The 13,535-nt window shown below is 40.5% G+C and overlaps 1 protein-coding gene across 5 annotated transcripts in view; it reads left to right on the plus strand.

Moving 5' to 3' along the window:
- Positions 1-13,535, plus strand: part of trpm6 (transient receptor potential cation channel, subfamily M, member 6) — a 183,008-nt gene that overhangs the window by 47,230 nt on the left and 122,243 nt on the right. For all 5 annotated transcript variants that reach the window (XM_043712201.2, XM_087997903.1, XM_087997910.1 and 2 more), the window contains exons 4-5: positions 6,579-6,759; positions 11,221-11,434. In XM_043712201.2, the coding sequence (XP_043568136.2) occupies positions 6,579-6,759; positions 11,221-11,434 (395 nt within the window). The remainder of the gene's footprint in view (positions 1-6,578; positions 6,760-11,220; positions 11,435-13,535) is intronic.

Consider the following 13,535-nt stretch of genomic DNA (forward strand, 5'->3'; position numbering starts at 1 on the left):
TAACATCTTGGAAATCTCCAGAGATGTTATCATTCTTTGAGATGAGGGAATAAGATTACATAACTGAGCCAAGGCCTTGTTGATTCTTGACTGTAAGGTGGCTTTTTCAAACCTGTGCTATTTTTGGGTTGGGTTGAAATGTTGGCAGCTTGCATGCTGTAAGCAGAAGAGAAAAACATTGATGAAAGCAAATGTAAGTCCCTTAAAATCAGAAACAGGGGAATTTATAATGTGTCCCAAAGAACTGGCTAATCAACTAAATAAACAGTTTGGTAAACAAAAAGCCAAAAGAACTATGGATGCTGGAGATCAGACATTGCTGGAAGTCTAGCAGCATCTGTGGAGACAAATCAGAGTTAACATTTCTGGACCAGTGTCTCTTCTTCAGAACTGAATACTTTGGTTCTGTGTTCACAACTGAGGACACAAATAGCATACCAGAATTATTCAAGAACACAGGGTTTAGTGAGAAGGATGAACTGAAAGAAGTCCGAGTTAGTTGGAAATGGTGTTGTGCAAATTGATGGGGGCAAAGGCTGATAAGTATCCAGGACTTGATAAATTACGTAGCACCGTACTTGGAGGAGTGGCTGTAGAAACAGTGGATGCATTGGTGATCATCTTCCAAGATTCTATAAGATCAGGAACAATTCCTATAGATCAGAGGGTAGCTAATGTAACTCCCTTATTTAGGAAGGGAGACAGAGAGGAAAGTGGGAATAGTAGAGTCGTTAGTCTGATGTTGATAGTGGAGAAAATGCTTGAGTCCATTAATGAAAGAATCAGTAGCTCAGCATTGGCAGGATCAGACTGAGTCAGCATGGATTTATGAATGGGAAATCATGCTTGGCACGTCTGCTGGAGTTCTTCGGGGATGCAAGCAGTACAGTCGGTAAAGGGCAGACAGTGAATGTGATTTATTCGGACTTTGAGAAGGCTTCTGACAAAATTCCACTTTTTAGAGATGAGAATCTAAAATGAAGGCACATGGGAAATAGGGGTAGTGTATTGAGATAGACAGAAAACTGCTTGGCAGACTGGAAACATACAAAACAGGTGTAGGAGTAGGCCATTCAGCCCTTCAAGCCTGCACCACCATTCAATATGATCACGGTGGATCGTGGCAGTTCCAGTATCCCACTCTCGCTTTCTCTTCATGACCCATGATCCCTTTAGCTGCAAGGGCCATACACAGCTCCCTCTTGAATATATCTAATGAACTAGTCCCAACAGCTTTCTGTGGTAGAGAGGAGGAAGAGTAACAAAGAATAGGAATAAACAGTTTTATTTTCTGAATAGTAGGAGGTGACTAGTGGGATGCCACAGGGATCAGTGCTTGGACACCAGATATTCATAAGATAGGCCACTTTTGAAATATTTCATGCAATTCTGGTCTCCTTCCTAATGGAAGGATGTTGTGAAACTTTAAAGTGTTCAGAAAAGATTTACAAGGATGTTGCCAGGGTTGGAGGATTTGAGCTATAGGGAGAGGCTGAACAGGCTGGGACTGTTTTCCCTCCAGCATCGGAGGCGGAGGGAAAACCTTGTAGAGGTTTATAAAATCATGAGGGGCATGGATAGGATAAATAGACAAGGTTTTCCCCTGGAGTGGGCTGGTCCAGAACTGGAGGGCATAGGTTAGGGTGAGAGGGGAAAGATTTAAAAGGGATCTAAGGGGCAACTTTTTCACATAGAGGGTGGTGCATAGAGGAATGAGCTGCCAGAGGAAGTGGTGGAGGCTAGTACAATTGCAGCTGGCATCTGAATGGGTATATGAATAGGAAGGGCTTCGAGGGTTATGGGCCAAGTGCAAGCAAATGGGATTAGACTGGTTAGGATATCTGGTCGGCATGGACAAGTTGGACTGAGGGTCTGTTTCCATGCTGTACATCTCTATGAATCTGAATTATTTAGATGAGGGAACTAAATCAAATATTTCCAAGTTTGCAGATGACACAAAGCTCGATGGACTGTGAGAATAATGCAGAGATACTTCAATGTGGTTTGGATGAACTGAGTGAATGTGCAAATGTGTGAAATAAATGTGAGGTTATTCCACTTTGGGAGCAAGAACAGGAATGCAGATTATTAATTGAATGGCTATAAATTGAGAGATGAGAATGTGCAATGAGACCTCGAGTCCTCATCCACCATTCGCTGAAGGTAAGCATGCAAGTACAACAGTGGTAAAGAAGGCAAATCGTATTTTGACCTTGAAAACGAGAGGCTTTGAGTACAGGAGCAGGGAGTTATTCTGCAATTATACAGGGCCTTGTTGAGACCACACCTGAATATTGTGTGTAGTTGTGGTCTCCTTATCTGGGCAATGATATTTTTTTCCTATAGAGAGAGTATTGCAACAATTTACTAGACTGATTCCTGGGGTAGTGGGACTGACATATGAGAAGAGTTTGAATCAGTTAGGATACTCACTGGAAGAAGAATGAGAGGGGATTTCATAGAATCACATAAAATGTTATCAGACTTGACAGGGTAGATGCAGGAAGGATGTTCCCAATGGCAGGGAAGGCCAGAATCAGGGCCACACTCTAAGGAGATGGGGCAACCATTTTGCACTGAAATGTGGAGACATTTCTGCACCCAGAAGTGGTGAGTAGTGGAATTTGTTACCGTAGGAAGTAGTTGGGGCAAGAAAGAGTTGGGTTTAGCATTTGGGGTTCAAGGAATCAAAGGAGATGGAGGAAACCAGAAACAGGCTTTTGAGTTGGATGATCAACCATGATGATAATGAATGGTAGAGCAAGCTCAAAAGGCCAAGTGGCCTACTCCTGTTCCCATTTTCTATGTTTTTATGATCAAGGGCACTCACTTTGAAGATCAAGACTCAGTAAGGAGATTCTTATTGATCCTTTCAATGAGTGCAGTCTGTCTCTCTGTCCTTAATGAGTGACACTCCATTCTTAGGCCTCAATGGGGAATGTCTGTGGGTTTTCGGCCTGTAGATGGATTTGACTGCCCTGAAGAATTCATGTGCAGTATGGTGTCAGCTGTCAAGGCACCAAGGTCATGGCCTACAAGGTAGCAGTCTTTGTTTATGCATCAGACATGAACAATGTAGAACAGATATCACAAATCCCTTGAGAAATATCACCAGCAATACCTCTGCAATATTCTGCAATTTCCGTTGCAGGATAGATAGACCAATCTTGCTGTTCTCTCTCAGGACCACATCCTTAATATTGAGGCACTGTTTATGGTCAACTAATTGTATGTGGAGGTCATCTTGCCTGCATGCTTGGTGCACGCCTTCCAAAGCAGACTTTACTCAGTGCTTTGTCCTGGCAGGTGGTTACCAGGAGACAGAGAAAATGCTTCAAGAATGTGGATAAAACCTACCTTAAAAAAGAATTACTGTTCCCAACAGTCATGGGAATCCCAAGCCCAAGATAATCCCAAATGAAAAAGAAACGTGCACAAAGATGTCAGGCATTTTGGGTGTCTCCACCAAGGCCAGATAGAGGTCAAGTGCAAACAGCAGAAAGTCTGAGAAAAACTTCAGCTTATTTATAACAAGGTGTGTGGATCCCACAATAGGCTATTCAGTAATTTCAGGAACCTCAATATCAGAGTGGAAGAAAGAATGCCTTAGCAGAAGATTGTTTCTAGGAGAATTTTTGTATGAAGAAAGATATAGATTAATTATTTTGCTTCTCTGCTAATTTATTATTTCCAAATATAAATGCTCCTATGTCTGCCTGTAATGGACTTATACTTGTCTTTTGCTCCATTACATTCTTCAGGAATTTTACAGTCTTTTTTTTACATATTTTATTCATTGCATTCATATCTCATTGTCTCTTTCATTATCAGTTTCACAATCCTTCTTTGTGAACTTTTAAGTGCTCCTGATCCTCAAGTTTACTATTTTTCTGTCAGCTTTATATGTTTCCTCCTTTGATGTGATGCAAGGTTTCACTTTTTTTTTGTTAGCCACTATTGACTCACCTTTTTGCTTTCAAAGAATGTATGTTTGTGAAAAAACTGTTACATACTAGGTATTGCCTATCTACTGTCAAATCTCTTAAAGTATTTTCCCAGTCCACTACAGCCAACTTGCCCTTCATAACTTCATAGTTACCGTTACTTAAGTTTAGACCCCAATTTTTGGATAAAACTACACCATTTCCAATATAAATGAGAAATTCCATAATATTATGGTCATTTTCCCTCCTGGTTCTTTTACAGGATTATTGATTAGTCTTTTCTTCATTCAATGATATTAGATCGAAATTAGCTTTCTCAACATGTTACTCCAGAAAACCATCTTGAAAACATTCCAGGAATTTCCATAGCATTGTTTTCATTTACCCAGTCTACACATAGAATGAAGTCATGCATAATTGCATTGCATTATCCTTGTTGCATGCACTTCTAATTGCCTCATTTATACCATGCCCAATATTACCAATACTGGTAAGAAGCAAAGACCAGTTACTTTCCAAAGAGATGGAGGAGAAAAAGGGTTAATATTGGGTATTTATGTTTCTGTGTAAGTGTGACAGATATGTGTGAAAGTTACAGCTGAACTGGTGTTTTTATTTGCTGTATAGAAATAAGGTGCCCCCTCAAGTGCAATCTACATACTCTGTCAGATGTCATGGGGCAGAATCCTGAGATTGCAGTCTGTGAAATCAATACTGGATGTTTTAAAGGCAATTGCCTTCTATAGCTGTAGTTAACTGGTTCCCATCTTGCCAGGTAGACTTCAATAGGACAACTATTTGATGAGAAATTAATTAAAGAGTGTATTAAAGTACTCCCTCATTTCTCTGTTAAAATAAAATCCCATCTATTGGCTGACTTTATTTTCTGATGTTTAGTTTTCAGAAGAGGAATAAATAAAATTCAGATATCTAGACTTGGTTGAAAATTTACATTCTATCCCAAATTTTGTGTATGATTCTGCTGAATATGAAACATTTTTAAACTGGACTGATTCACTGCTTTGTTCATCCTTTGCTTCCTTAAAAAAAAATTATTTACTTTAGGTAAAGATTTGAAGACTCATGGTATCCTCTCAGTCTGGAAATCTATTGTGCAGAAATACATATTGTCTTAGATCTTATGGAATGCAGGGAGAACGAGCCATTTGGATACAGAACTGGCTCAAAGGTAGAAGACAGATGGTGATGATGGAGGGTTTTCAGATTGGAGGCCTGTGACCAGTGGAGTGCCACAAGGATCAGTGCTAGGTCCACTTCTTTTTGTCATTCACATAAATGATTTGGATGTGAGCATAAGAGGTACAGTTAGTAAGTTTTCTGATGATGCCAAAATTGGAGGTGTAGTGGACAGCGAAGAAGGTTACCTCAGATTACAACAGGATCTTGATCAGATGGGCCAATGGGCTGAGAAGTGGCAGATGGAGTTTAATTCAGATAAATGCGAGGTGCTGCATTTTGGGAAAACAAATCTTTGCAGGACTTATACACTTAATGGTAAGGTCCTAGGGAGTGTTGCTGAACAAAGAGACATTGGAGTGCAGGTTCATAGCTCCTTGAAAGTGGAGTCGCAGGTAGATAGGATAGTGAGTAAGGCGTTTGGTATGCTTTCCTTTATTGGTCAGAGTGTTGAGTACAGGAGTTGGGAGGTCATGTTGTGGCTGTACAGGACATTGGTTAGGCCACTGTTGGAATATTGTGTGCAATCTGGTCTCCTTCCTATTGGAAAGATGTTATGAAACTTGAAAGGGTTTAGAAAAGATTTACAAGGATGTTGCCAGGGTTGGAGGATTTGAGCTATAGGGAGAGGCTGAACAGGCTGGGGCTGTTTTCCCTGGAGTGTCGGAGGCTGAGGGGTGACCTTATAGAGGTTTACAAAATCATGAGGGGCATGGTCAGGATAAATCAGCAAAGTCTTTTCCCTGGGGTGGGGGAGTCCAGAACTAGAGGGCATAGGTTTAGAGTGAGAGGGGAAAGATATAAAAGACACCTAAAGGGCAACTTTTTCACACAGACGGTAGTACGTGTATGGAATGAGCTGCCAGAGGAAGTGGTGGAGACTGGTACAATTGCAACATTTAAAAGGCATTTGGATAGGTATATGAATAGAAAGGGTTTGGAGGCATATGGGCCGGGTGCTAGCAGGTAGGACTAGATTGGGTTGGGATATCTGGTCGGCATGGATGGGTTGGACCGAAGGGTCTGTTTCCATGCTGTACATCTCTGTGACTCGATGATTATGAGAAGACTTGTAGCATCCTGTACTTTGGGAGTAGAAAGATGCTCAATGAATGAAATAAGCAGTTGGGTTTGGATAAATAAAACATTTTTATTACTGAATTATAATGTTTTATCATTGTTAATGTTTTTGTTAAAGATACATATAGCAGCATTGCTTTCCAGTTCTTAAACTTTTGGTTAGGTATTGTAACACCACAGTATAATCCAAAAGAATCCAGAATCCAACAGTCACTTGGGATCAAGCAAACTGGACTGGTGAGCTTACGTTGTAAGAAATATTCACAATAATTAGTCTTTAGCAACTGTTGGAATCTTTGAAGTTTCATCATTCAAAATAAAACAAAGGTGAGTTTGATTTTTGTACTTTGAACACAGGTGCTGCTGTGGACGGCTGGTTGGCGATCACCCTGGCTTAGATAACAAGTTACCAGTCTATTTATCAGCTCATGATGATGGAGAGGAGGAGTGGTGCATTGAGAATCACACCATAGCAAGTCCAACTGATTCTTTTGGTACCATAGACTTCCAGGATGGCGCTTATTCCTACCGTGCTAAGGTTGGTTGCATTTCACAGTCACACAGTGCCTGGAACCAGTCAACTTGCTAACAACTCTCATTAGCACGTAATGCTCCCATACAAATATATTCAAATTATGCAAATAACTCACTGATTCAGATTTTAATGAATCAACTCTAGTTAAGGTAGGGAGGCAGTTAACCTTAGGGCAGTTAGTTACCCCCTCCATTGACTTGCCTTTCTTTATATTTCAAATTGAACCTGTTCTTTTGCATTGGTGGGTGTGAAACAATAAAAAAATCCTGCATCTTCTCTGACACAAATAGTTTGAGATGGCGGCAATATCTGGCATGTGGGATTGGCTTCCCCTTTAGGCAAGGGGGCTAGACTGTGGGCTAGGAGACATAGGTAAGTTTTAAGGTATAACTTCAGATTTTCCTGTGGGCCAGAAGGAGCAAGTGTGCTCCCCATTTTCTTTTAGTCCTGTGCATTTATTACAGTTGTTTTCCTCTAAAATTTCTGATGGAGGAATAAATATAGTTACTTAGCTCTTCAATGCAGATATTTTTGGGAGTTCTGATGCAGAAAGTATTCTGTACAATGGTCAAACCAGATGTAAAATGTAGCTATAAATGAATTGTTGGAATAATTTTTCTGGTGGAGGGGCAACAGTAATTATATATGCAGTTTGACACGTTTGTTTTTACATGTCCCAAAACATGGTCCACGTGCTCTCCTTGTTACATTGTGGATTTGCTACCTGTATTCTCGGAAGGTTTCCCCAGACCCAATTCTTTTCCCCCTAACTGACAAGGTCTGACGGATTGTGTGGTCCTTTGCGGTAGGTAAAGGATTTCTATTGTCGTGCAATTTGTGATGTAGTTATCTGGTGCAGGTCCATGCCCAAAGCCCCTGTGGATAACATTGGTTATCTGTATTAATATTTTCTATTAGTGTCTTTTATCCACTCACTCTACAGAGCTTCATTCACCTAAACACTTGTAGGAGGGTTATCTCAAAAGGAGGGTAATCCAGGCACTGATGAGGCCACATCAGAAATCTCAGGACCAGCAAGAGGACCAGCCTCAGAGAGGGCAGGTTGGAGAAGGGCCAAGAAGGTCACTCAACTGTCCTGCCTGAAGCTCAGGTATCTCCAGATGTTGAGACAGCAGAGATAGTGAATTTGTTGCTCTCCATGAATGATAAATGTGTCTCACTGCAGGACAGAATGAGATTCCTGGTGGTTCATGAATTTCGAAGACGTGGAAACAAGGGAGATTCAGGATGTAGTGTTCATGTGACCTGTTTGCGCTTTTCAAAAGTTTGCAAAGAAGACTTTAATCCCTTTTATCAATCTTGCTCCCACTTTACACTACATTGTCCAGTTATATAGGAACCAATTGAGGGGCTGAGGAGCAGAGTGGTTCTAAGGCCCCTTGAACTGAATAGCTTGCTAAGCTATTTTAGAGATTATTTAAGAGTTAGTAACATTACTGTGGGTCTGAAGTCACATGTAGCCCAGACCAGGTAAGGAAATAGATTGCCCTCCCTGAAGGATTTTAGTGAATAAGATGAGAATCTGGTGGTATGAATATATGAAGCCAACAGCTGCTGCAGAATTGTATTCAGCCATAATCTGTCATTCCATAGCCTGACATATCCCTCACTCTGGAACTATTGCCAAACCAGGGAACTGACCCTGATTCAGTGAAGACCGTGGAAAGGCCAGCCAGGAAAACTACAGACATATCTAAACATATGATCTCAAACTTTTGAGGCTGCAACTCAGCATTATTTGTATGTCGAACAACGGATGCATATAATAGACAGAACTAAACAATCCCTCAATTATGGATCAAGTCAAATCTCTGCCACCAGAAAAAAAATCCAGTCACGAATGGTGGTGGACAATTAAACCACAAACCAGAGGAGGTGGCTACACAAATATCCTCATCCTTAATGATCACGTAGTCCAGTGCATCATTTTATTTTTATTTATTCATGGGATGTGGGCATCACCTGCCTGGCCAGCATTTATTGCCCATCTCTAATTGCCCAGAGGGCACTTAAGCATCAACCACATTGCTGTGGGTCTGGAGTCACGTGTAGGCCAGACTAGATAAGGATGGCAGTTTCCTTCTCTAAAAGGTAGATGGGTTTTTTCCCCTAAAAGTTAATAATGCTTTTATTTTTCATTACACCCAGAGTTTTACTGAATTCAGATTCCACTACCTGTCATGGCAGGATTCAAACCTGGCTCCCCAAAACTTTACCAGTGTGTCTGGACTATAGTCCAGCATTAATACCACTGGACCACCCCATTCCTGAAGTGCAAGAGACAAGGCTGAAGCATTTGTAACCAGCATCATTCAGAAAGTGGATGACCATTTGGGCCTCTTCCTTAGATCCCCAGCTTCACAGGTATCAATCTTCTGTCAATTTGATTCACTTGACGAGCTGTAAAGAAATGGCAGAAGACATTGGATGCTGTAAAGGCAATTGGACTTGACAACATTTCAGCAATAATAGTGAAAATTTGTGCTCCAGGACTAGCTCTGTCTCTAGCCAAGTTCTTCTAGAACAGCTACAACATTGGCATATACCCAGCAATGTTGAAATTTGCCTCAGTATGTTCTCATACCCAAGAAGCTGGATAATTGCAAAATGGCCAATTACTGTTCAATATGATCATAGTCTTGGCCAAAGTGATGGAGGGTGTCCTCAGCAGTCTGAGTTCCACCAGAGCAATTCTTGAGCTGATCTCAAGAGGTGAGGTGAGATTAACTACCCTTGTCATCCATGCAAAATTTTCTGTTACTTAAAATCATAACTAGGGCGAGAATGGTTGTGATTGTTGGAGGTTAGTTATTTCAGCTCCATCACATATCTGTAAGAAGTTCCTCAGGTTAGTATCTGACAGCAGTGGCAGCAGTGTGTATCATTTATAAGATATACTGCAGCAACACACCAAGGTTCCTTCTGCAGTACCTTCCCTACCCATAACCCCAACTACCTAGATGGACAAGTGGAACAAGTGCAACTTCAGAACCTGCAGGCTCTCCTCAAAGACACAAATCACCCTGATTTGGAACTATATTGTCATTGCTTCATTGTCACTGGGTGAACATTCTGGAGCTCTCTTGCTGACAGCTCTGTGGAAATCGCAACGCTATCTGAACTGCAGCAGCTCCAGAAAGTAGTTCATGACCATTCTTGAGGGCATTAAATGCTTGCCTATTCAGCAACTGTCACATCCTGTGAATAGAATTTTAAAACATATGGGACGGAGAGTATTGCCACAATCCACTAACTGGTCTGTTGGTTCAGGCTCTTCATAGAGGACATCATGCACACACCTGTCAAAGGCATTGACAACATTCAGGACCTGGATGGGCTCCACCATCATCTCTGCATGGGTACACTAAGCCTCTGAAAGCTTCACAAAGTATTCCTTGCTTCTAGTTGCAGCTGCAACTTTGCTACGTAACAGCAGTTGTTAGTTAGAATGTTTGCTGTATGTGATCATTTTGGAGGGATCTTGTAGAACCCATAAAGCCAGATGGATACTGCTTACTGATGCAGCAATCCCTTTGACAATATGTGCTGCTTTGTCATCAATAATTTATCAATGTAATATTTTTATTATAATATAATTAGTTTAATCCATCTTATAATGTACAGTAATATATCTTGGTAAGAGCTGTGACATAATGTGATAAATCAAATTTGGAAGAGCAGGCAAGTCCAGAATAGATTCATAAATAATTTTTTGGGACTTAAATACTTGTACTAATTACTTGCTACACACTCATGTGGGGTTGGTTAGCTCAGTTGGCTGCTTTGTGATGTGGAGTGATACTAACAGCAGGGGTTCAATTGCCATGCTGACTCTCATTGCTGTGACAATCCTGCCTTCTCAATCTTGCCCCTTCCCTGAGGTATAGTGCCCCTTAGAGTTAAACTCATGAGCAGTTGTGTGTCTCTCTTTCTCTCTCCCTCCCCTCACCCCCCCCCCCCCCCCCCCCCCCCCCCCCCAATCCCCCACCTCTCTCTCTCTGGGACTATGGTTGCTACTACATGCTACTGTTGTTTGGGCTTGGGGCATTACTGCCTTCGGGGATGATCCACTTAAACAATATCCATCTCCCACAGCAGCAATTTCAACTTGTCAGCCAGCGAGCATGAGCTTGGTGGTGCAGCATGCCTGTGTACTGAAAGATTTGCTTTTGCCGTTTTCGATTGGTTTTGCTTTTGGTTTTAATGCTTACACAAAGTTTAGAAAATTTGCAAACAATCAACTCTTTAAAGAAAGATAAATTATTTTTCTGTCCATATTCCAGCCTTTGGTAGAATATTTATGTGGATGCTTGTTGTTATGTTTTCCAAATAGTTTCTGCCAAAGATGTCACAAGACAACATAATTAGTTCGATAACTGGGGAGATTTTCCTAACAACACATTGATGATACTTTACTTTGTATTCACTCTGAATTCTCTTCAGTATATTAGAGTCTCATATGACACAGAACTGCACCAGTTGCTTTACTTGATGTTGAAGGAATGGCTGATGGAACTACCAAAGCTGTTAATATCTGTCCATGGTGGTAGCCAGAACTTTGAACTTCCTCCAAAGCTGAAACTAATCTTTGGGAAAGGACTTATCAAAGCAGCTGAGACTACAGGGGCCTGGATAGTGACGGAGGGCATCAACACAGGTAGGCTGAATTCTGTTGATCACTTTTGAGGTTCAGATTTTTGAAAGCCAGAACTGTTTGATTACTTAACAAATATGAAGAAACTCTTCGATTTGCTTGTGTCGTAATTTTGTAAATTTTCAGAGTTGGTGTGTTTCAAGGTAATGATTCATATTTTATCTATTTATCTGAAAGTCTATGAGAATTTTTTACTCATTTACGTAGTCATGTGGACAGAGGAAGACATAGCCAATTGTTTTCCATATTACAAAAAGATAGTATAGAAATTAAAAGTTATGGGAGATGAGACCTAATTCAAGATGTAGTATATGAGGTGTAATGGTAAGACAGATCTCTGATAATAATATCCTCTGTTGACTTAAAGTTCTGTCTTCTATAATGTTAGGCTTTTACAATGGGTGTTCTCAAACATTCAGTTTGACATTCAGATGCATTTTGACTCTTTTTCATTGCCCATTTTGAGATAAAATGTTAGGCATCAATTAGGCAGAATTTTATTTTGTTTGGTTATGGATGGAGACATTACTAGTTTGTTCAGCATTTATTGCCCATTCGTAATTGCCCTTGGGAAGGTAGTTGTGGTGGTAGTGACTTATCTTCTTATATTTGTCCATGTGATAGAGGTAGAACCAAAATGCTGGGGTTCTTTGCTAGGACAGTCTAGGTAGCTACCTGGGACATAAAATAACAACATTGACACCATTCAAATGCCAGGCAATGGCCATCTTCAAACAAAAGAGAATCCAACACCTCCCATCCCTCCTTCCTGATTAGTTGGAAATATAATGATGAAGAGATACATACTACAGAAACTCCTTTCCCTCTCAATCATTTACACTGTTTTCATACCAATTTATAGTAGAATAATTAAAGTCACCCACTTTAACTACTCTATTATTTTCTTCATAACTCTGTAATTTTCCAATAAATTTGCTGCTCTACAGTTCTCTAGTTGGTCACATATAGAACACATCCAGTAATTCATTGGCATCTCCATGTTTCTTAACTCCAACCTAAAACACTTGGTCCTTGACCCCTCCTAGACATCCTCGGTCTCAAACACACTAACTTGCTCCTTATTAAGCTCTGCCACTCCTCCTTCCTGGCAATCCTGAACACCTTGTATCCAGGTATATTTAGCACCCAGTCTTGTCCTTTTTGAGCTAGATCTCCAATGTCACCACAACATCACATTTTCAAAAACCAAAAACAGAAATTGCATGAGAAACTCAGCAGATCTGGCAGCACTTCTGGAGAGAGAAATAGAATAATAGAAGAGTTCAGTGACCCTTGAGATCATATTTCAGTGTGGATATCTGCAGTTCACCAATATCATTTCATGAAGAATGTACATTGAAGCAGATGCACTTTCTATCTTCCTCAAACCTTTATGCCCTCCCTCCCCTATTATTTCCTTAGTCATGCATTCATCAATTTGCCCTGGTATTACTGTATTCACTAGTATGTAACACTGGGAATAACCAAAGATTACTACTTTTGATATTTTGCTTGCTAGTCTCCTTCCTAGCTCCTTGAAATCTGCCTGTAAGTCCTTTTCCCTCTTTCTACCTACCAATATGGGCCACAATCTCCAGCTGTCTATCTCCTTCTGTCAGAATGCTGAGCAACCACTTGGTAACCACCCTGCCCTTGGCAGAAGGAGGCAACATAGCATCCTGGATTCATGATCTATCTATATCTCTAACTAATTAAAGAATCCTCCACCAATTTTACTTTCCTAAAATACTCTATGCCATCGCATCTGGACAGTTAATTCACCTACAGTGGACCTGTGAACTTAGCTCTGGCTGTAGTCCACAGATGAACCATCACTCACAACAATGTTCTGAGTGGAGGCAGTGGAATAGTGGTAATATCACTGGATTATTAATCTGGAATTTCAGGCTAATGTTCTGGGGATATGGGTTTGAATCCTTCCATGGTACATGGTGAAAATTGAATTCAATAACAAAATAAAATCAGGATTTAAAAAAAAACTACATCTGAAGTTAAATGTAACTGCTATCAATTTTTGTAAAACCCATTGTTCACCACTATCCTTTAGGAAAAGGAAATTAGGAACTCCAGGCCCACAATATGA

The sequence above is a fragment of the Chiloscyllium plagiosum genome, unplaced genomic scaffold (genome assembly GCF_037043375.1).
Source record: "Chiloscyllium plagiosum isolate Xiang-an unplaced genomic scaffold, Cpla_swu_hap1 HiC_scaffold_2, whole genome shotgun sequence".
Classification (NCBI taxonomy): domain Eukaryota; kingdom Metazoa; phylum Chordata; class Chondrichthyes; order Orectolobiformes; family Hemiscylliidae; genus Chiloscyllium; species Chiloscyllium plagiosum.